This window comes from Spermophilus citellus, assembly GCF_964194105.1.
Source record: "Spermophilus citellus genome assembly, chromosome: 9".
Taxonomy (NCBI): domain Eukaryota; kingdom Metazoa; phylum Chordata; class Mammalia; order Rodentia; family Sciuridae; genus Spermophilus; species Spermophilus citellus.
In genome coordinates this window covers 50,242,408-50,265,769 of record NC_138191.1, presented here as the reverse complement: position 1 = coordinate 50,265,769, position 23,362 = coordinate 50,242,408, and the positions used below count along the sequence as shown (strand labels likewise).

At 33.1% G+C, this 23,362-nt stretch overlaps 1 protein-coding gene across 4 annotated transcripts in view; it reads left to right on the top strand.

The window, feature by feature from the left end:
- Positions 1-21,661, top strand: part of SLC35A3 (solute carrier family 35 member A3) — a gene marked incomplete at its 3' end in the record, with an annotated part of 131,451 nt that extends 109,790 nt beyond the window's left edge. For 2 of the 4 annotated variants that reach the window (XM_081308878.1, XM_081308880.1), the window contains 6 exons: positions 2,540-2,694; positions 2,773-2,895; positions 8,507-8,678; positions 13,592-13,710; positions 16,141-16,274; positions 17,610-21,661. In XM_081308878.1, the coding sequence (XP_081165004.1) occupies positions 2,540-2,694; positions 2,773-2,895; positions 8,507-8,678; positions 13,592-13,710; positions 16,141-16,274; positions 17,610-17,700 (794 nt within the window). Of the gene's footprint in view, positions 1-2,539; positions 2,695-2,772; positions 2,896-8,506; positions 8,679-13,591; positions 13,711-16,140; positions 16,279-17,609 lie in introns of those variants that run through there. The other 2 variants (XM_081308877.1, XM_081308879.1) reach the window with 2 other exon arrangements.
- Between the last annotated feature and the right edge of the window lie 1,701 nt (positions 21,662-23,362).

Here is a 23,362-nt window from a genome sequence, read left to right as displayed (position 1 = left end):
TTTAAGGTGTAAATGGACACAATAACTTTATTTTATTTATTTTATTTTTGTGTGGTGCCAGAGATTGAACCCAGTGCCTCATGTGTGGTAGGCAAGCACTCTACCCTGAGCTACAACCCCAGCCCTTGATTCAGTTTTTAAAAACAGTTTCGTTGAGATATAATTTATGAACCATTCAATTCACCCGTTTTTTGTTTGTTTTGTTTTGTTGTTGTTTGCAGTACTAGGGATTGAATCCAGGGGTGGTCTAACACTGAGCTACATTCCCAACACTTCTTATTTTTATTTTTATTTTGTGACAGGGTATTGCTAAATTTCTCAGGTTGGCCTTGAACTTGTGCCTCAGTGGGATTACAGGCATGTTTTGTTTTGTTCTTTTTGGAGCTGGAGATTGAACCTGGGGTCTCAAGCATGCTAAGCATATTCTGTATCACTGAGCTACACTCTAGCCCCAAGTCACCTTTTTTTATGTGTGTACAGCATTGAGGATTGAACCCAGGGCTTGGTGCATGTATTCATCAATTTTAAATGTACCATTTGATGGTTTTTGAAGTATTTTGTTATCAACTGTAATAAATGTATGTAACTTAGAATTTGCCATTGTAATGATTTTTTAATGCATAAATCATTGGCATTAACTGCATTTACAGTGTTGTACAAACATGGCCAATTTTCAAAGCTTTTTCATCATCTGAAACAGAAACTCTGGAACTCTTTTTTTTTTTTTTTTTTTTTTAGAGAGAGGGGAGAGAGAGAGAGAGAGAGAATTTTTAATATTTATTTTTTAGTTCTCGGCGGACACAACATCTTTGTTGGTATGTGGTGCTGAGGATCGAACCCGGGTCGCACGCATGCCAGACGAGCGTGCTACCGCTTGAGCCACATCCCCAGCCCGAAACTCTGGAACTCTTGAGTAATAATTCCCCATTGGCCTTTATCGCCATTCCCCAGTAATCTCTAATTTACTCTCTCTTTTTCTTTTTTTTTTTTTTTTAAAGAGAGAATTTTAATTTTTTTTTTTTTTTTTTTTTTTTTTTTAGTTTTCGGCAGACACAACATTTTTGTTTGTATGTGGTGCTGAGGATTGAACCCGGACCACATGCGTGCCAGGCAAGCACACTACCGCTTAAGCCACATCTCCAGCCCTACTCTCTCTTTTTCTTGATTCTGGGGATAGAACCCAGAGCCCCAATTATGCTAGGCAAGCACTCTACCACTGAGGTACATCCCAGCTCTCTAATTTACTTTCTGTCTGTATGAAATACCTAGTCCAGATATTTCATATAAGTTGAATCATAACATTTATAATGTTTTCAAGATTTATCCATGTTGTAACATGTATCAGAATTTTATTTATTTATTTATTTAGTTAGTTAGTTAGTTAGTTAATTGTAGTTGGACAAATACCTTTATTTATTTTTATGTGGTACTGAGGATTGAACCCAGTGCCTCACATGTATGAGGCAAGTGCTCTACTGCTCTAAATAAGAACTTTATTTCTTTTTATGGTTGAAAAATATTTAGAATTTCTCCTTTCTGGAGAGATTCATATGTCAAAGTTCTTTGTGTGTATGCATGTGTGTGTGTGTCTGTGTGTGTGCATGTGTGTGTGTGTCTGTGTGTGTGTGATTAATACTGTAGGTTGGTTAGCTCAAAGTCTGTTTCCAATTCCTTTCTCTGTTTTCTTTTTGTCTTTAATGTGTATAAAATAAAGGAAAATACGTGATTTCCCAGCTTCCTTATAGCTAGGGGTAGGTAATATAACATATTCCAGAAATGAGAGTAAGATACCTACAAGGCTTTTGTTGTCTCTTCCTTCTTGTTGCATGAAACAAGAACCAGAGGTTCATTAGTCATTTGGTGAACCTGTTGGATATCATGCAGAGACAACTGAAAGTGAAAACTGTGAAAGTAAAAAGCCAATATATTTATATATTGAGAAGCCTGGTTCACTGAGCTGCTGTAGAAACATTAGATTTGGACTAAGTAAAAAGCCAATATATTTATATATTGAGAAGCCTGGTTCACTGAGCTGCTGTAGAAACATTAGATTTGGACTCATGCTATGTAAGTCAAATTGAGCTACTTTTATTTAGGTTTTCCATCCAAACCTACCCCTTTTCATGATTGAAGTTTTCATAATTATTAATTGCACAAATGGCTGATGATAAATGAAATGCACAAAATACAAATTTTTATAACGTTATATAGTAAAGCAGGGATAGTTGGTTAACATGTTAATACTTTGAGCCTTTAGTTATCATAAATGTTTGTGTATGTGTGTGTGAATATACGAGCAAATTGGTTACATATCAGAAAGAATGTAAGAATAATGCTCTTCTTAATATGCTACCTGTTAATAATTAACATTTGAAAAATTAGCATCATAAAAGTATATTTTAGACCTGAAAACATCCTAACATGTAGCTGAGTTTTGTTTTTTACAAATGAGGAAATTTAAGGTCTTGAGAGAATGAATGTACAACTTACTTAGAGTTACCTAAATATTGATTTTTCCCATTTCACTTGTTTATTCTAGAATGTAGTCTAAGAGCACTGAATCGAGTACTGCATGATGAAATTCTTAATAAACCTATGGAAACACTTAAACTTGCTATTCCATCAGGAATATATACTCTTCAGAATAATTTACTATATGTGGCACTATCAAATCTAGACGCAGCTACTTATCAGGTACTTGAAATTAATTTGAATTGTCCTTTTAAGTAAGAAACAAACAAGCATTAATAATATTGCTATTTTCTTTTTCAGGTCACATATCAGTTGAAAATTCTTACAACAGCATTATTTTCTGTGTCTATGCTCAGTAAAAAATTGGGTATATACCAATGGCTCTCCCTAGTAATTTTGATGACAGGAGTTGCTTTTGTACAGGTAACTATTCAAGATAAGTATAACTTTCATTTTTACCAGTCTTGAAACCTTATTTAATTTTCTTGGAGAGCATGGTTCTTTTATTTGTTGAGGTAAATAAATGCTGACTTATTTTTTGAGGGCTTCGTTCATGCAAAATGCTACATTGAGATCATCAGTGATTCAAAAAATAAATAAATAAAAATAAAATTACCTACTTAAAGAAATGAATAATCACAGCTCCTCAGGAGACTCCAAGTTCAAGGTCAACTTGGGCAACTTAGTGAGACCACGTCTCAAAATACAATAAAAAGGACTGGCGATATAAGTCAGTGGCAGAGTACTTGCCTAGCACATACGAGGCTCTGGGTTCAGTCCCCAGCCCTACGAAAAAAGGAAAAAGAAGAGATGAATAATTTGGTTAGGGAAATAAGACACTACATAAAAACAGACCTGATTTTTACTGGATATTAGAGTATTTGAGATTATTAGCTACCTCCTTAATGTCTCTTGGCTTCACTGATATTTTCTTTTCTGATTCTCATCTCTTTGTAATGATTCCTTATTCGTTTCTTTCATGGTATTCTCTTCTTGATACTCACTTTAGATAATGGTGTGTTTATAGGCTTGTTTTTTTCTCCTGGGTTATATCCTTATTTGTAGAGGTTTCATCTATTCTGCAGATTTTGTGTGTGTGTGTGTGTGTGTGTGTGTGTGTGTTTTAACACTGATATGCTCATGTCTCCTCAGTTTGTGTCATCAGCTCTGGTTATATAACATCTATAGTTTCAGATTTGTATACTGAAAGATCAATTGAGTATCTTCACTTGGTTCCTCAATAGACCACATAAACTCCGCATATCTAAAATTAAACTTTACCCGTTTCCTCACCAACCCTGCTTTTATATTTTTTCCAATCATTACTCAAACTACGAACTGTCCTAAATTCTTTCTTCTGCCTGTACATCCAATCACTAAGACCTTATTAATTCTGCTTTCTAATTATACTTGATTACATCCTTGTTTCTTTTTATCACTTGCCTAGTTTCATACTTTCTCACATGGACTTTACCTACTGCTTTTGTTGTTGTTGTTTCTTTCTTTTTTAACTTCAGTCTAACCCATCTCTCTAAATCCAGCCTTTACTTAGTCACCACTATGATCTGCTTAAAAACAAGTCAAATTGTATCAATTTCCTGCCACCCAGAGGATCCCTATCACTTTCCCCAGAGTGTAATATGTTTATCTTGAATAAAGATCTTTAATAACTTATTTTAAATGGGTATTGTAAAAACTGTATCAAACCCATATTTTTATAGATTTTGCTTAATATAAGCTAAGTAGTTATTGTTTTAAAAAGTGTTTAAAATATCAAGTAATTAATGATTCAAGTGGAAGATGGATGTGGCAGAAACTATGATGATAGGCAAATAACAGAAGTTTCAGGAACACTGACTTACAGGTTAATGTCCAGAATGGTTAGCATGACAAAGTAGACCTTCCCTATAACACCTTCCAGTCTAAGTTCATTTCTGCTGCTCCTCATTTCAACTGCTGTGCTTTTTTGTGTATCTGTGCATTTATCCATTCTCTATTGTGCAGCCAATGATTTCCCTCCTTTCTTTGCCTGGCTAACACCTACACGTTTGTTTTTTGCTGGGGATTGAACACATATTAGACAGGCACTGTACTGCTGAGCTATATCCTCAGCACCTTCTGTTCATTTAAAAAGACTCAGTTGAGGTAATAACATCTACCAGAATACCTTCCTAACATACTAAACTGAGTTTTGTCTCTTTTTGTCTGCTGCATAGTACTTTGTACATATCTTTTTCCTAGTACTTCATATACACTTATGTACATGTGTCTTTACCATTACAACTTAAGTTCCTAGAAAGCAGGAGTTGTGTTTCACTTTCCTTCCATTTCCAGAGCCTAGTTAGCAAGATTTAAATATAGTTTAAGATCAGGAAAAAATTGACATTTTTTTTTACATGATAAGTTTTCAAATGATTTTATACACTGTAAGTACATACTACTTCTGGGAAAACTTCAGAGATAAAGTTGGATTTAAATTAGATTTTGAAAGATAATTGTTATAATGAAATACATATATTGAATATTTACATGCCAGGCACCTTACTTGATGCTTCCTCTATGTTATGTAATATCTGCTTAAGATAAATATTCTTTCCAAATTGAGGAAGAAGAGTTGAAGCTCCCAGGGGTTGTTAACTAAGTTGCTCAGAATCACCAAACCAGTAGTGGCAAGAACCAGTTTCAGTAGGTCTGAAGCACCAGAAAAGTCATTACAGAAAAAAGAATTTTTTTTAAAAAAAGTACAGATAGATAGCTGTGGATAAGTGCAAGATAGGTTAAGTAATGGCAATAAACTTACTTGCTTGGAACAAAGGGTTACAGAAGATGAGATTACAAATTGCAGATTGGTACCAAATTATATGTGGTTTTTAGTATCAGGCTAGGAGCTTAGATTTGACCCTTTTCGGCTGTTAAGGCTTCACTGGGGATTTGAAAGGGAAATCCTGTAGTCTGCAGGACACATTGGTGGAGAGAAAGGTTGAAGGAATGGAATTGGAATGTCCTATAGCAGAGATGGAAGAGGTATTACGAGGAGCCAAGTGTGGTGGTACACACCTGTAATCCCAGTGACTCTGGAAGCTAAAACAGGAGGATTGCAAGTTCAAGGCTAGCCTCAGCAACTTAGTGAGGCCCCAAGCAACTTAATGAAACTTTGTCTCAAAATAAAAAATAAAATAGGCTGGGACTGTAGCATAGTGATAAAGCACCCCTGGGTTAATTTCAGTTTAAAAAAAAAAAAGAAAAAATTTGTTGTGAGATAAGAATCTAAATGAATTTGAGACTAATAAATATCAAAGGAAATGGAGTTCAAAGAGAGTAAAAGACAGGTTTGAATGGTGACATTTTTAATAGAAATAAAGTCTTCAAAATGTGTTTGTTTTGGAGAAAGAAAGTAAATTGAATTTTAGTCACATTGGCTTTAAGGAGATAACAAGCAACTGAAATCTTGAACCTGAGGTCAGAAGCGATGTCAGTGCTTCTGTGAATCAATTCTCCAGCTAGGGAAGGTGAGTATAAGCTGTGCTGTATAGCTGTTCTGTCAGTATGGTATCGATAAGCCCCACATGGCTATTTAAATTTAATACTTATAACAAAATAAAATTAGAATTTCAGTTCCTCCATCATACTCCCATATACCAAGTACTTAACAGCCACATGTGTATAGAGTTACCCTATTATACAGAAAAGATATAAGAACATTTCCATTCTCACAGGAAGTCTATTGAGTAATGTAGATATAAAGATTGGGAAGAGAGGACCAAGAAAAAAAGCAGGCAGTTTCAAGAGGAAAGGGATTAGTAATCGATATTGTCAGTGCTGCAGTGAAGGCAAGATGATGAACAGTTTTGTTATTACAAGTTATATAACATATTGAGAAGTCTCTAGTAGCCAAGAAAATAAACGGTGCTGGGGAAACTGAAAATTTATATATGGTAGAATGAAATTTAACCCCTATCTCTCACCCTGCACAAAACTCAAAAGTGGATCTAGGATGTAGGCATTAGACCAGAAACCCCGTACCTACTGAAAGAAAATGTTGTCTCCATCATGTTGGCTTAAGAACCAACTTCCTCAACAAGACTCTGAAAGTGCAAGAAGTAAGATCAAGAATCAATAAATGGGAAGATATCACACTAAAAAACTGCTTCACAGCAAAGGAAATGAGAATGTGAAAACAGCCTACAGAATGGGAGAAAATCTTTCCCACCTGCACCTCAGATTAATCTCCAGAATACACAAAGAACTCAAAAAACTTAACACCAAAAACAACAACAACAACAAAAAAACCCAATCAATAAGTGGGCAAAGGAACTCAACAGATACTTCACAGAAGAAATAACCATCGGTCAACAAATATATGAAAAAATGTTCAGCATCTCTAGCAATTTGAGAAATGCAAATTAAAACTACACTGAGATTCCATCTTACTCCAGTCAAAATGGCAATTAGCAAGAATACAAGTAACAATAAATGTTGATGAAGATGTAGGGGAAAAGGTACACTTGTACATTGCTGGTGGGACTACAAATTGGTGCAACCACTCTGGAAAGCAGTATGGAGATTACTCAAAAAACTTGGAATGGAACCACCATTTGATCTAATTATCCCACTCCTCAGTATATATCCAAAGTACTTAAAATCAGCATACTATAGTGATGCAGCCACATTAATGTTTATAGAGCAGCTCAAATCACAATAGCTAAGTTATGGAACCAGCATAGAAGCCCTTAAACAGATGAATGGATAAAGGTAATGTGGTAGACATACACAATGGAATATTAGCCATAAAGAAGAATGAAATTATGGATTTGCCAGTAAATGAAACTAAATACTGAATGTTCTGTCTGATATGTGAATGCTAACACACAATAAGGCAGGAAGAATAGAAGTACATTGGATTAGACAAAGGGGAATGAAGGGAAGGTAGGTGGGTGGAAATAGACAGTAGTAATGAATTGGACATAACTTTCCTATGTTCATACATGAATACATGATCACTGAAACTCCACATCATGTACAACCACAAAAATGGGATCCTAATTAGAATAAATTATTCTCTGTATATGTATAATATGTCAAAATACACTCTACTGTCATGTATATCTAAAAAGAACACATTATCCCCATCCCCGCAAAAAAGTTAAGTTATAGAAGAATCAGAGGAGTAAAGAAATAGATGTAAGACAAAATTTAACAATAGTTACAAGGTGTCAGACGGTTAGGTTGGGGTCAGAAACATCCAAGCCATAGAGTACCATACCTGATTTATGACATTGGAGTTCCTGTGTTGAAACACATTTCCTTTCTAGTAAACCCAAGTTTTCCTTCATTTTCTGATGGCCCATATTCCCCTGACTGTGTTTGGGGTTCCCCTCCCAACAGCTTCCTGTTATTAAACTTGATTTAGTACATCTCTTTCCAGTGATCTATGCTTTTGCTGAGGCAACAGAGGGCATGTAGGAATCTTATACTTTCATCTACCTATATTTCAAGGTAGTCTATAAAAAACTAAAGATTTTTGGAGGGGTAGAATACTAGGGATTGAGCCCAGTGCTCTACTACTGAGCTATATCCCAATCTTGTTTACCTTTTATTTGAGGCTGGGTCTTGCTAAGTTGCCTTGGTTGGCCTTGAACTTTCAATCCTCCTGCCTCAACTGAGTAGCTGATATTACAAGTATGCACCACTGTGCCCAGGTTAATTTTTTTTTTTTAATAAATGGTACTGGGGATTGAACCCAGGGCCTTGTGCGTGCCAGGCAAGTGCTCTACCACTGAGCTACACTACTCCCCAGCATAAAAAAAAATTAAACTTTAACAGATTATCTTAAAGTAATAGGTTGGTCTCTGTAAAAGATGAAATATAAATACTTATTTTCCATTAGGGTATTATTTTGAAATTATAACTTGAAATAGTGATATATTGTTAATGTGGGGGGAAATCAAATGATTCTAAGAGTGGGCTCTTAATATGTACTTTATAAAGTATTAAAGAACTATAAGAATTAAACTTCAATTTTGTTTTTATTCAGTGGCCCTCAGATTCTCAAGAGATTGATTCTAAGGAACTTTCAGCTGGCTCTCAATTTGTAGGCCTCATGGCAGTTCTAACAGCATGTTTTTCAAGTGGCTTTGCTGGAGTTTATTTTGAGAAAATCTTAAAAGAAACAAAACAATCAGTGTGGATAAGAAACATTCAGCTTGGTAAGTTTTAAGTCTTTTCTAATTTTTTTTTCCCTTTGCAGTGCTGGAGATTGAACCCAAGGCCTTGTGAATGTTAGCAAATACTCTATTACTAAGCCATACCTCCATCCCCTTTAGTATTTTAAAAAGTGATTATCTTGTTGGGTGTAATGGTACACACCTGTAATCCCAGTGGCTTGGGAGGTTGAGACAGGAGAATCATGAGTTCAAAGCCAGGCTCAGCAACTGTGAGGCCCTAAACAACTCAGTGAGACCCTGTCTCTAGATAAAATACAAAATAGGGCTGGGGATGTGGCTCAGTGGTCGAGTACCCCTGAGTTCAATCCCTGGTACAAAAAAAAAAAGTTATTATATTGTTATATTTACAAATTTCTGTACATCTTTTTAAATAAGTCTTGCATAAAATATGCTATTTATGCAAGTATCTGGCAATGTTTTTCCTTTTAGAAAAAATGTATTTTAGGGGCTGGGGTAAGGCTCAGTGGTAGAGCGCTCGCCTCACACATGCAAGACTCTGGGTTCAACCCTCAGCACCACATATAAATAAATAAATAAAGGTATTGTGTACAACTACAAAAAATGAATATTTTTTAAAAATCTTAAAAATTAAAGAAATGTATTTTTTTAAAGCTGGGTGTGGTTGGCACCCACTCAAGAGGATGAGACAGGATTGCAAGTTTAAGGCTAGCCTTAGCAAATTAGCAGAGGTTCTAAGCAACGTGGTAAGACCCTGTCTCAAAAAAAAAAGTATTTAAATGAATCCATTTTATTCAAGAATATGGAATTGTAGGTTTGTAACATAACATATAATCTATTCCTGTTCTTATCATTTGTACCATTAGTAACTTTACCCTTAGTTTTCACTTCTTTCATTTCGGGTGTTGCAAATAACTATTTTACTCTTGAAAAGGTGGATTAAGATACTTAAGTGGGGTTGAGGTTGTGGCTCAGTGGTAGAGTGCTCACCTAGCACATGCGAGGCCCTGGGTTCGATCCTCAGCATCACATAAAAATAAATAAATAAAATAAAGGTATGGTGTCTAACTACAACTAAAAAATAAATATTAAAAAAAGATACTTAAGTGGAGGAAGTTAGAAATGATGAACTTTTGGTTTCCTAAATATTAACATGCTTTTTTATTTCAAAGTGTTATGTTTTAGCTCTTAAATAATATAGTATTTTTCTAATGGAAGGTAAGTAGCTTAAAAGAAAAAGGCCCTATGGATTGCCTTTGAGCAAATATTTAAACTATTTATAGTATTATTATGATTAAATCCTCATACAAGGATTCCAAAAATTAGTATTATTGGCTTATATTCATTTTGGATAGTGCTACTTAGAAAACTGCCATGTGAGAAGCAGTGCTTTGCAAGTGAACACATTCTATTTTAAGTTTTTGTCCCTGAGAATTTGGGGCTTATTTTTGAAATCACTGTTTTTTTTCTCCAATCCACATCAATTTAATAGATATCCATTTCTCTCTTGATCAGCAGTCATATAGGCCTCTTCTGTTTCCTACACAGCAAATTGTTTATACTCCTAATGGCCCATATTGTAAGTCAAACTTCCCAAATTTGATTAATCATCCTTTCATCTGTTTTCCAATAATGTGGTAACAAAAAACCGAATCTTCATGTTATCAAATAGGATTTATTTATGTTTCTCTGCAAAATGTGTAGAAATGTATCATTTTTTCCCTTTCAGGGTAAATATTTTTAAAGCAAAATTTAATTAGCTTCTTTTTGTTCAGTTTGTTTACAATATAGTTTCACAGACTTAAAAGCAGTAATCAGTTTAACTTACCATTTCAAAAAAAGTATATCTGTAGCAGAGTGCTTAAGAACACTTAGTTTTAAAGTCATGCTACTCAAATCCTGATTTTATCACTTACTGTCTCTGTGACATTTCAGAAGTTATTTTAACATATATGTGATTCACTTTCATCTATAAAATGTAGTAACTAATTGCTGGCTGTGGTGGTGCATGCCTTTAATTTCAGCTACTTGGGAGGCTGAAGCAGAAGGATCTCAAGTGTGAAGCCAGCCTGGACAACTTAGACTGTCTCAAGATAAAAAAGACTAGCAGGCAGGAAACCCTGGGTTCAGTCCCCAGTACTGTAAAAAATAAAAAAAAAAAAAACAAGAAAGAAAAGTGTACCTAATTACAGTACCCACTCATATACTGCTATGAATATTAAATGAGATAATACATGTGAAGTATTTAGGGAAAAGTGTCTTGCATATCCATGTAATAAGCACTAAAGTCATCTATTTATATAAATATGCAAATAGACAAGAAAAAACAAGATATTAAAGGTTTGTGTGAGTCACCTAAAATTTTTTTAAATTGTAAGATAAAAATGGGAAATAAGTTAGAATTTATTTATGTTTATATGGTGCTTCGTAGATCTTGTATTTGTTTGATCAGATAGCACAATGCTTATGGAAAAAAAATGGTGAGCGACTAAAAAAGGATTCTTTTCTCTTTTTTTTTGGAACTGGGGGTCAAATCCAGGGCTTTGTAAATGTGGGGCAGAAGCTTTGCCACTGAACTACATCCCAGCCCTGAAAAGATCCTCTTTGAAAGATACTTCAAAGTTAGCTATAACTAAACATTATAAGAACAAAAATTAAAATAATATAGTAGCATTTTTCAAATATTGACTTGTCAAAGGTTAGCAAATTGATATGATCCATTATTAGCCAGAGAGTAGAAAACAACTTTGTTGGACCTCAATTTGGAAATGCTTACCAAATTTTTAAATAAATGTATGCTTTGATACAAGAATTTCATGTTAACAAAATCTATCCTATAATTAAAAAAAAAAGATGTCCAAGGTTATTCATTTAAGCATTATTTACATTGATAAAAAATAGAAAACAGAGACTGGTTAAGTAAATTATGATTTGATTAAATAGCATAGTGGGAAGGCTCATAGACTCTAAAAACAGGGGGAAAAAAATTAGACTCCAGAGCCACACTTCCTAGATTCAGATATTGAGTTCATCACTTACTAGCAGTATGAGTTTGGGGAGGTTGCTTCATTTGTAAAATGGTTGCTATAAGTATCTACCTCATAGGTAGTGAGTTGACATGCTTAAAGCTATTAGAACAATTCCTAACATACCATTATATACATATTTGATACCAGATAGTGTGACATTATGCAACTGTTAGAATATAGTAGGTCTGTACATGTGGACATACGAAACATGTATGTATCCTTGTCTACTGTGTTAGTCAGTTTTCCATCACTGTAACAGACACCTGAGATAAACCAATTTATAAAAGACGGTTTATTTTGGCTCATAGTTTTGGAGGTTTCAATCCATGCTCATTTGTCCCCATTGTTTCTGGCTTGTGGTGAGGCAATGCATCATGGTAAGAGTTCATAGCAGAGGAAGCTGTTGACCTTATGGTGGCCAGGAAGCAAAGATACAGGAAGAGATCAACGTCCCAATGACCTAAGACCTCCTGGTAGGTCTCATCTCTTAATTTTAATTTTAATACCAGGAATTGAACCCAGCAGCACTTAACCGCCAAACCACATCTTCAGCCCTTTATTATATTTTATTTAGAGACAGGGTATTTTGAGTTTCTTAGGGCCTCACTAAGTTACTGAGGCTGGCTTTGAACTTCTGATCCTCCTGCCTCAGTCTCCCAAGCCATTGGGATTACAGGCATACACAACCTCGCCCATCCTCTCTAGGACCCACCTCTTGAAAGTTCTTTCACTTCCCAATATTGCCACAAGCTGGGGACCAAGCCTTTAACACTTGGGCCTTTGGGGGACATTTTAGCTCCAAACTATAGTATATACTATATATGTTTTTAGTTAATTATAAAATATTACTTTTTTTTAATATTTATTTTTCAGTTTTCGGCAGACACAACATCTTTGTTTGTATGTGGTGCTGAGGATCGAACCCAGGCCGCACGCATGCCAGGCGAGCGCACTACCGCTTGAGCCACATCCCCAGCCCTATAAAGTATTACTTTTATAAATTAAATTTTTAAAATTTTGCTACTTTCAGGAATTTTTGGAATTATATGCTAGCATTAATTTCATGTTCAAAATTAAGGAGAAAGCTGGCATTAAATGAAATTTTAAAGAGTTTTTCATATCCTCTTTAATTCCTTTTGTTATGGAAAGCTGCCTAGTTCTAGCTTTACAAAAAAAAAAAAAAAAAAAAACATATCCCTGCTACCCCCTTTGACTGCATATATTCCAAAGATTGTCCATAGAGGTGGTTCCTATAGACATGCATAGTCTACCAGTGATCCTGGAAATTGCTTAAATACAGTAGTCATATGATAGGCTCTATTGTTAAGGTGAGGAACTCGGTAATGAATAAGGTATAATTTCTATTTTCACTGAGCTGACTTTCCCCAAAATTGAGATTTCAGCAATACATATAGATTCTAATATTTCTTACCCCTCATTTTTTGATTATTAATTATTATACTTTCAAAACTTCTAAATATGAAAAAAAGGCTGTTACATGTGTAAGCTTTTATATATGAATGTATTAATGTAAAGATATCAAAATTTAGATATAGCAAAAGGAAGATACAAGATATGACATATACTGAAATCAGGAGATTTTGTAAATATTTGAATGGGGCAGCCATATAATCATATAATTTCTGCAATTATATTATTTTAGCACTCATTTGATAATCTCTGTTCTTTTTAATATTCCCCGTCTTTGACTTTGTCTGTAGTCATGATATAGTACTAACTGTGTGTTACTTTGTTAAGTTTATATAAACCAAATAAAAAATTTTAAGAGTAGTCAAATTTCATTTTTAAAAAAGTAACTATAAAACTTTTTGGGATATCAACAGAAACAATCTCTCTTCAGAAAAACTAAATGACATGATATAGATTTCTCTCTCTTTTTTTTTTTAGGTTTTTTTGGGAGCATATTTGGATTAATGGGTGTTTACATTTATGATGGAGAATTGGTATCAAAGAATGGTTTTTTTCAGGGATATAACCGACTGACCTGGATAGTAGTTGTTCTTCAGGTAAAGCATGTAAACTCTTTTATTTAATGCTAAAGAGAATAAAGTTTCTATGGATATTGGCGGGGAAGGCAATGGCAGGGGGATCCCTCCTGTTCTTTCATTGTGTCTAATTTATTCAGGGAAGTTAAAAATAGAACTGGTCTTAATGCTCTAATGAAAAACTCACTTTAAAAAGGGTCCTGAGTAAACACTGTGAAATGCAAGTTTAATAATAAAGCGGCTGAAGCTAAGGACAAATAAAACTTTTGATTTTTCTATAACTCATATTGTACAGAAAGTGTGTGGTCAGCCCCTGAAGATCAAAGAAACAGAGCTAGATATTTCATTCTAGTTTTTTAGCTTCATTTTTTAGTTAGCATATTGAAATATTCCTGTCAAATTAGGTCAGTTTTTATTTAATTTGAATTTATTCAAGAGTCAAGTAATTAATTTCGTTTTCAAAAAATACTTATTGAGGACTGGGGATATACCTCAGTTGATAGAGAGCTTGCCTCACATGAACAAAGCCCTGGGTTCAATCCCTAGCACCACCAAAAAAAAAAAAAAAAAAAAAAAAACGTATTGAGTACTCTACTCTGGAGGACATAAAAATGAAGATACAAGTCACTGCTCTCAGAGCTTTCTATTCTTCTAGAGGTATTTGAAGTTATAAGGAGAAAAGTCCTGGAAGGCTAGTGAAGATGTCAGAGAATAGTTTGGTTTTGAAAGCAGGAAGGATATTTCTGTTTTTAAGACACTGAAAGAAAGGAGACACAATGAGACAAAATTTGAAGTGCAATCAGGGTAAGTCAAGAGAATTTATGTGTGATATAATTTATCCTAGCAAAAAGGGGAAGTCATCTTCCCTTAACTAGGGGCTCAAGACATGAGCAAAATTAAAAAGATTTGGTATAACTGACTGATCTTAGGAATACATAGGGGAATGACAGTGTTGCCTAGAAATAATGGGACTCAAACATTAATTTGTAGTAAACTCAATTGGAGTAATTTGTGACTTTCTCTAAATAAAGCTACTGTCATTATAGGTGGAGGGAAAGTTGTTAAGGTGAGTAGTCCAGATTTGGAAACTGATATGAAGTACAGGTTGCATATCCCTTATCCAAAATACTTGAGATCAAAGGTGTTTCAGATTTTTCATTTTGGGGAATGGACTCACACACATGCACATGTGCGTGCATGCGCACACATACACAAACATATACACACACCTTATACACATAATATTTTTAATGTACTTGTATTATGACTACCCATTACATGAAGTCAGGTGTGGCATTTTCTGCTTGTGGCATCATGTCAGTGCTCAAATGAAGTTAGGATTTTGGAATACTTTGGATTAGGGATGATCAACTATACAGTAAAATCACTCTCTCTCCGTTTTTTGGGTTGGGGGATCTCCTTGATGATTGAACCCAGGACCTTGCATTTGCTAGGCAAGCACTGTAACACTGAGCCACCACCCACCCACAACAACCTCATTTTATTATTTATTTATTTTTTAGTTTTTTTTCAGCGGACACAACATCTTTCTTTGTATGTGGTGCTGAGGATCGAACCCGGGCCACACACATGCCAGGCAAGCGAGCTACCGCTTGAGCCACATCCCCAGCCCACAACCTCATTTTAAAAATAGCCCCATCTGGTTTTATTTATTTATTTATTTATTTTTTGAGAGAGAGAGAATCTTTTTTTTTTTTTTTTTTTTTTGGTAGATGGACACAACACAATGCCTTTATTTTTTTTTTTTTTAATGTGGTGCTGAGAATCGAACCTAGGTAGAGCACAAGGCTAGTGGGTAGCTTAATGGTAGAGCACTTACCTACCATGTGTGAGACCCTGGATTCAATTTCCAGCACAGCAGAAAGAAAGCTGGGAGGGGAGGGAGTAAGGAGAGAGAGGAAACAAAGGAAGAGAAAGAGATGATTAAAACTAATTTAGCAAGAGTAATCTGATGACAGTGAGAGGTAGATTAGGATGGAGAGAACCTAGAAGAAGAAAGCTAAGTTAGGAGGTTGCTGAAAGGTTAGTGAACAAAAATCTTTTAAATTATTTCTAAATATAAAAAATTATATCTTTTTTTACTCAAAGATAAAAATATAACACTGTTAACAGTGACCAGTCTTCCCACATTTGTCCAAACAAATGATGTTTAATTAATAATTAGGTGAGGATAGATGTCTTTTCATAATGTGATCATACTCTATTACAGTAAGCCTCAGATAATTTTGGTAGTTACTCTATGAGTTACCTTTTGAAATATGCGGACTAGTGAACAAAACCTGTGAGTGTATTGTTTATGAGATGTTTAATATAAATTGCTTACTATAATAGGATTCGATTAGTAGGACAAAAGCCTAAATCTTCATTGAATAATGAAATTCTCTGCAAAGTAATTCTGTTTTTAAAAATAATCTCCTAAAACTTTTGTAGGCACTTGGAGGCCTTGTAATAGCTGCTGTTATTAAGTATGCGGATAATATTTTAAAAGGATTTGCAACCTCTTTGTCCATAATATTATCAACACTGATATCCTATTTTTGGCTACAAGATTTTGTGCCAACCAGGTAAATTATTATTTTCTATTTCTTTAAATTCTTAAAATATATATAAAATTAAGAATTCTTAAAGTAATTTGATATTTTATACTATTATAACTTTTGAAAAAATATTGAAATATAATTTAAAAATCCATTTATCTATTTTTTAAGAAGATTTCAAACTACTTGAAAGGAAATCTTCCATTGAAAAACTTTTACACACACACACGTGCGCACACATGTGTGTGTGTGTGTGTGTGTATGTGTGTGTGTTATAAAATGATAAACTAAGTCAAATATTGGTGGTATTGGGGATCAAACCCAGAGCTTCATACATGCTAGGCAACTGTTCTACCACTGAGCTACCACCCAGCCCTTTTTATTTTATTTTGAGACAGGCCTCTCCTGCCTACCACCGTGTCTAGCTCATAACATTTTTAATGCATAATTTTGGTAGCCAACACCAGGAGAGTGTATGAAATTCTTGAAGAAGTTTATATGGATAAAATGGCTCATCAGAAAACTCAGTTAAGTGGTTATAGGAAGAAGAATTAATTATATTTTTCCCTTATTAGAGCAATGTTTTCGTTTTGTTTTTAGAGCAGGAGAATGACTTTGAACTGTTAATAGAAACTTTAAAAGCAACACTAGTCAAATTAACTTTTTTAAAATGTACATATAAAAAGTTAAGTTTCATTGTCTAGTTTCCATCCAGTTTGTTCATTACCAAAATAAGGTAGATTATATCTATGTATAAGTAGAATAAAGAGAAAATTAAGAACTTCCTGCATTTAAGCTAATTTATTTTTGTAAATCAGGCCTGAATTTTGGTTATTGTTACCTTGCATTTTAAGCAGAACTTACCTTGGTTTAATATAAAAAATGAATTTTCCTTTTATCTGGTCAAATATTTAAAGAATTGAGACCTTACATTATTGAATGTATTGCATGCAAAATACATATTTAGGTAAAATACAGCTAAACATCTTGCTTTGGGAGACACTGTGCAGGAGGTGAGAGTACAGGTTCAGGAGTTGGAAAAATCTGAACTTGAATCCTGTCTTGTGCTTAAGGTTGTAGGACTTCAGACAAGTTATTTAAACTTTTAAAACCTATTTCCTCAGGTAAAAAAATGAAGATAATACTCTGATTTCTTAATAGGGTTGTTCTGAGAACTAAGTGAGATAACGAATATAAAGCATTTAGCCAAATACCTAATGGAAAGCACTCAGTATTTGTTAGCCATGTTATGGCAACATTTTCTTCCCAAATTATAATTGGGTTTACGGTAAAGATATAAAAAGATTTTGTTTTGCTTTTAATCTGATTTTCTTTTTTTCATTTTTCCTTCTTGTCATTTAGTGTCTTTTTCCTTGGAGCCATCCTTGTAATAGCAGCTACTTTCTTATATGGTTATGATCCCAAACCTGCAGGAAATCCCATTAAAGCATAGTCATAAACTTTTTTTAACTGGTTTCTCATGATGGTGCACTAGGAATCTCAACGTTAATCTTGCACAGAGGACTTCTACTGATTCTGTGAAGATATCATCATGCTGAATCTGATCATATTGTTCAAGTGGTTTGAAAATATACAGGCTTAAAGATAAAATGTTTGTACTGTATATGTAGCAAAACACATTATGCCTAGAAATCAAAACTTGAAAGTATTTCCAGGGTTTAGAATTAGAGAGAATATTGGAGGAAACTTGAAATCTAATTTTAAAAAGAGTTTACCTTTTTGATTGCTGCAGAAATGTCCTATGCACTCTTTGCAAGAGCACACAAATATCAATTTTTGCAAATTAGATCTACTTACTTTTATTAGATGTTTTTTACCTTATTCTTTCTGTACAGAAATATCAAATCACATGGAATAGTTGAAGTTTGAAAATTATAATTACCTATTAAAGCTGTGAAAAATAGAAATATTTGAAAAAAAATTTTTCACATATCTGAGATTTTTATATTTGTATAAAGATTACTAAACAAAGGATTGCCAAATATTATTTGTTCAGTTACAAAAATTTGATAAGGTAATATTCTCAGTCTGAATTGTCAGAAAATAAAATTCATATTTAAATGTAATGTAAAGAAACATCTATTTCTCCATATACATCCTAAGATTTTTTTAGTGCTTTGAGACAGCTAAAAGCAATCCAGTTGTTCCTGTGCTAGACTTTACTCTAATGGAGTTTTACCCTTGATCTCTTGACTATCTTTTCTGTAAATCAGATAAATTCTTAATATTACTTTAAATTAAATTTTTGTGTTGTTACTGAAAATTTAAAATGTAATTTAAAGAAATTAAATACTGATTTAATAATTTAAAATAATTATTGTCAAATAGCTCCATTTGGAGAATTTTGAACTATCAAGTTATACTGTATACAAATAGAAAGATTTTAAATTAATATTTTACTTATCTGTAGAAATTTCCTTTAATCAACAACTGTTGACAAAAACAACAACCAAAAATATTAGTTGTATAGGTATCAGTGGACCAAGACCAAAATGACTTTTCTTGGAGACATTCCTGTTGCCATATTACATTATTTTAGATGGTGCCGTAAATTCAAGACTGGTCAGAAGAAATGTTTTAGACTTCTCATAAGCCCATTTTCCCCAGGAGTACTGTGATCACATGACTGGGAGAGGTAGTTGAATTCAGAGTTCCCTTTCTATGTTCCATGAAAGTTGCTGGGAAGGAGTCACCATTTTGCTTTAAAATAAAGGATTTTCTTCCCTATTCAACACTGGAGTTGAGGATGTGAATTTATATGTTATTTAATAAACTGGTTCAAAGGAGAGAGAATATATTAGAAATAGTAAAATGAATTGGTGGGCAAAAATACATTCTATAATTGATATAGGTTTAATTTAATTATTGACTATATGCAGATTATCTATTAAGTATAAGAAGTATTTTGCTTTATTTTTTCATTTATACTGTATATATTTTTAAAAGTCTGTTCTGATATAAAAACTATAAAAAAATATTTTTATATAGTTCTAATGGATTTTGTTAAATAGAATTTGACTGGAGAATAATGTTATCCCAAACCATTGGATACTCTTGGATAATTTGGAGTGGCTGAGCTACCTTGCTAATGCAATGATCTAATTTGGACTGCAGTGACCATCTTTTAGAGTATTTTTGTTTGATAACCACATTTTGTTTTAAGACTGCAACAACATTCAGACTTATATCCTACTACTACTAAGAGAAATATAAATCTTGCAAACAGATTTTAAGACTGAAAATAAAAATATATGTTCAGTTTACAGTGTTGTTTGGGCAATTATGTATTAATGCATTGTGCATTCAACAATTTTTTGTTAACTTACTTTATTCTGCCCCTATTATAACACTTAAGCAATTACACAAGTAAATTATTAGATAATAGGTATGTTTAATAACATTTTCAGTTGTCCATAATAATATATTTTTGGAGATTTCCAACAAAGATTATAAAATGTAATTAGGAATTGTGAAAATGGAAAAATAGTCTAAAGTATATTTTTAAAGCAAACTTTCATTAGCCATAATTTATACTTTGCTTTTCTAATAGGTTTGAAAATGTTATGGAGCTATGTAGTTTTTAATTTTTAATTCAAAGGAAGCAATCATATTGAAGAAGATGGATTTGGGTCCTAGATCATGTCATATATACAGATAATGCTATTTTATGTATTTGTTTTGTGTTTTAATGACCTTCAGAGGTCCTTATTGTATTAAGCTTTTATAAAGATGACACCTGGATAATTTAAATTTCTGTACTTTTTTAAAAAGTGTATTTGTTGTTTCTCATCTAAGTTGTTCCATGTAAGAATGTATTACTTCTTGGGAGAAAAGTGCCAGTTGATAATTAAACTAAAAATTAAGAATGTAGTTATTGTGAATTAAAGTTTAAAATGCAACAGGTAGGGGTTTCAATATAGCAGTATTACCAATTCTTTAATAAGTGATTTTAGAGAAGTCCTAAGTTACTTTTATGGTAGAATATATGGTACTTAAATATTTACATCAAATGTCACCAAATTTCATAGAAAAGAAAGGCAGTTTGCTATTTAAACTAAATTCTAATAACATGGAATCTAAAAGGAAACTAATTGACATTCTGCTCTGTGCATTTAGTGTAATAATGACTGTTCTTACATATCAAATCATTGGCCTTTAAATGTCATTGTATAGTCATTCAACTTAGGTTTTTTTAAGGGTTTAGCATTCCTTATTTTATTTAAACATGCACAGAAAATATTTAATTACTATGGGTATACACTTTACATCAGTTGTTTATACTCTATTGAAAGTAATCTTAAGAATTTCCAGGATAATTTAATTACAGGGCCAAGGAAAAAGCACCTTTATCAAAATCTGGTCCTATGTGCCTTGCCTTACCAAATACCTGACTTTTCTGAAGAATATTTCTGTAATTTGCAACTTTAGACACATAGGCAAAATTAGAATGTTCCAAGAATAACTATAATTCTGCTTTTGGTTATTTCAACATTTGCTCTTTAAACCCATTATCTAATAAAACTGAAATAGGTATAACTATAAAAAGCATTAGGTAACAGTTCTCATTTAGATAAATTGTGGCACCATTGTATCATCATCATTCAGCTTTTGGAAACTTAACAGTTGTATATAACTGTCATTTTGTTGTCTCATTTCTTATAAGATTTAATTTACTGTAAATTTTAAAAATATTTTTAAATGGTTTGTATCCTGAATTTTTCAATGCCTATATTTTATTTGTTTAGAAAGATTCTTTCACTTGAGGATGTGATTTGTATATTTAAATTTTTATGGACAAAAGTTAAAAGGAATATATAAACTGATCTTTTGTTAAATGATTTTTTAATTGGAAAATTTCTCTTGTCATTGTTTGGTATCCATTATTATCTATTTAATAGATTGTTGAAATAGATTATTTTCATAAATAACTCTAGATTTTCCCTATATTTCCTTATTCATCTCTGTCTGTGGTTGAACCTATGAATTAGTCTCATCATATAAATCAGAAATGAATTGCTGATATTTACTTTTCTAGTTGACTTTTTATCACATGTGATTGCCCTTCCTTTTTTCTATCCTATGCTCTAACATGAAAGAATGGGTTTTATTTAAACTAGTTAGAATACATCTGCCTAAAAGTATTTTTTTGGTAAATAAAATGTCTTTGCTAGCCTTAAGGTTAATTAAGTAAAGTAATTTGGTACTTACTTTCTCCACAATTTGAATATAATTGCTTCTTTTGTGACTATCAGTTGAATGCATAGAGATTAAATGTAATAAGCAACATATAGAATTTTATTTCCATCTCTAGTACTGAAATAACTTTACACAAATGCTTTAAAAGATCACTAAAAAATAGTCCAGGTAATGAAGAATTAACTCATATGAGCATGTTAGGAAAATTTTTCTTTCTTGCTAAGTTTATAAGAAATACTGACATAAATGAAAAGAACATAAATGTCAGGAAATGCCTATAAAATGAGGACTTGATGGAAAACTGGTCAATAAAAATGTCAGTTTAAACAGTATTTAAAAAATTAATCACAAACGATCTTGAAATGCCATTACCTAATTTCAAGTTTGACAGTTATTCTAAAAATGTTCATGATTTTGTCAGTAATGAGTTTATGAAGTTGGAAGAAAGTTGTAAACTATCAAAGATGGGTAGGTAGCTTAAAAAGATTCCTGACAGGGATCTTTGATTGAAAGTAATGCTGATAAATGGAAGCAGCATGACAACAAGAAAAAGTCAGGTTGATACTTTTCATATTCCTGACATGGAACTTTTTCTTGAGCCAGGTTACAAAGTTAAAAATCAACAATGAGCTAGTCAGACCTGAAAAGAAGCCAATCAAAACATTTTGAAATTACCGAGAGGACTACTTGAACTATGTATTCACATTCACTATGGTTCAGAATAAACCTTGTCCTAAGTATTTATTGTGTTTTGAGATATTAACCAATGGCAGTAGCACTTGTGTATAATTCATAAATAAATAATTATACACATTAAACACTTCACTAAAATAAGAATATCAGCATTTAAAAAGATACTTTGGTAACTTCTCATGAATAGCACTAACTGAAAATCTTTAATTTTATTTTTTATTAGAATGCTTCTTTTGTTCAAAATATATCAAAATCTCAAATCTAAGTGCTATGCAAACATATCTCAGAATCATCAATACTACTGCCTTTCAACAGAGTCAGATAGTAACCAGCTAGTCTTTCTTAATGTTCTTACAAAGATAATTCCTTCAAGGCAGGACACTAAGATTACATACTCTAGAAAATATCAAGGAAAACCCAAATTGCCTTCAATTACCAAAAGTTTGAGATTTTTCTATAGTTAGAGACTATGTCTAGGTGGTTGCAAATTCAGGGTTTCCCAAATCCATCCACTGGTTTGATGATTTGCTAGAAAGAACTAACAAAGCTATTATACCCACACTACATCTATTACAGGGAAAGGAAATATAAATTAAAACCAGACAAAGGGAAAGACACATAAGGCAAAGTCTAGGAGGAGTTCAAACTTGGAACTTCCAGTGTCCTCTCCCTGTAGAGTCATGGACAACATTATCTACTTCTGGTCACTATATGTGACAGTATGCAAAAGGAAGCTCACCCCAGCTGAGGTGTCCAGATTTTTATTTAGTCAGTATGGTTGATTCTTTGTCTATATGAATAAATTCTCTACAGCCCCTGACCTCACCCTGGAGATCTTTCTGACATCAGGCTCCAAGGGCTCATCATAGGTCATGTTTTTAATATAAACTGTCAGTCATGGTCTGAGGAGCCCAATATGAATAATAAAGACATTCCTATAACTGGGACCTCCCAAAAACTTGGGCCAGAATTTTGTTGAGGCCAAATTCTTTACTACACAGTGACTGAATAAAATGCCCCTGAATTGATGGGGATGATAAAGCAGTAACAATTCTTGTTTATAGTCTTAATTTATGCACTGCTACTTATAATTTTAGAAATTTTGTGAAATGTTTCTAAACATTTCTAGGGTTGGAAAAATATGTATAATCAGGGGCTGGGGTTTGTGGCTCAGTGGTAGAGCGCTTGCCTAGCATGTGTGAGGC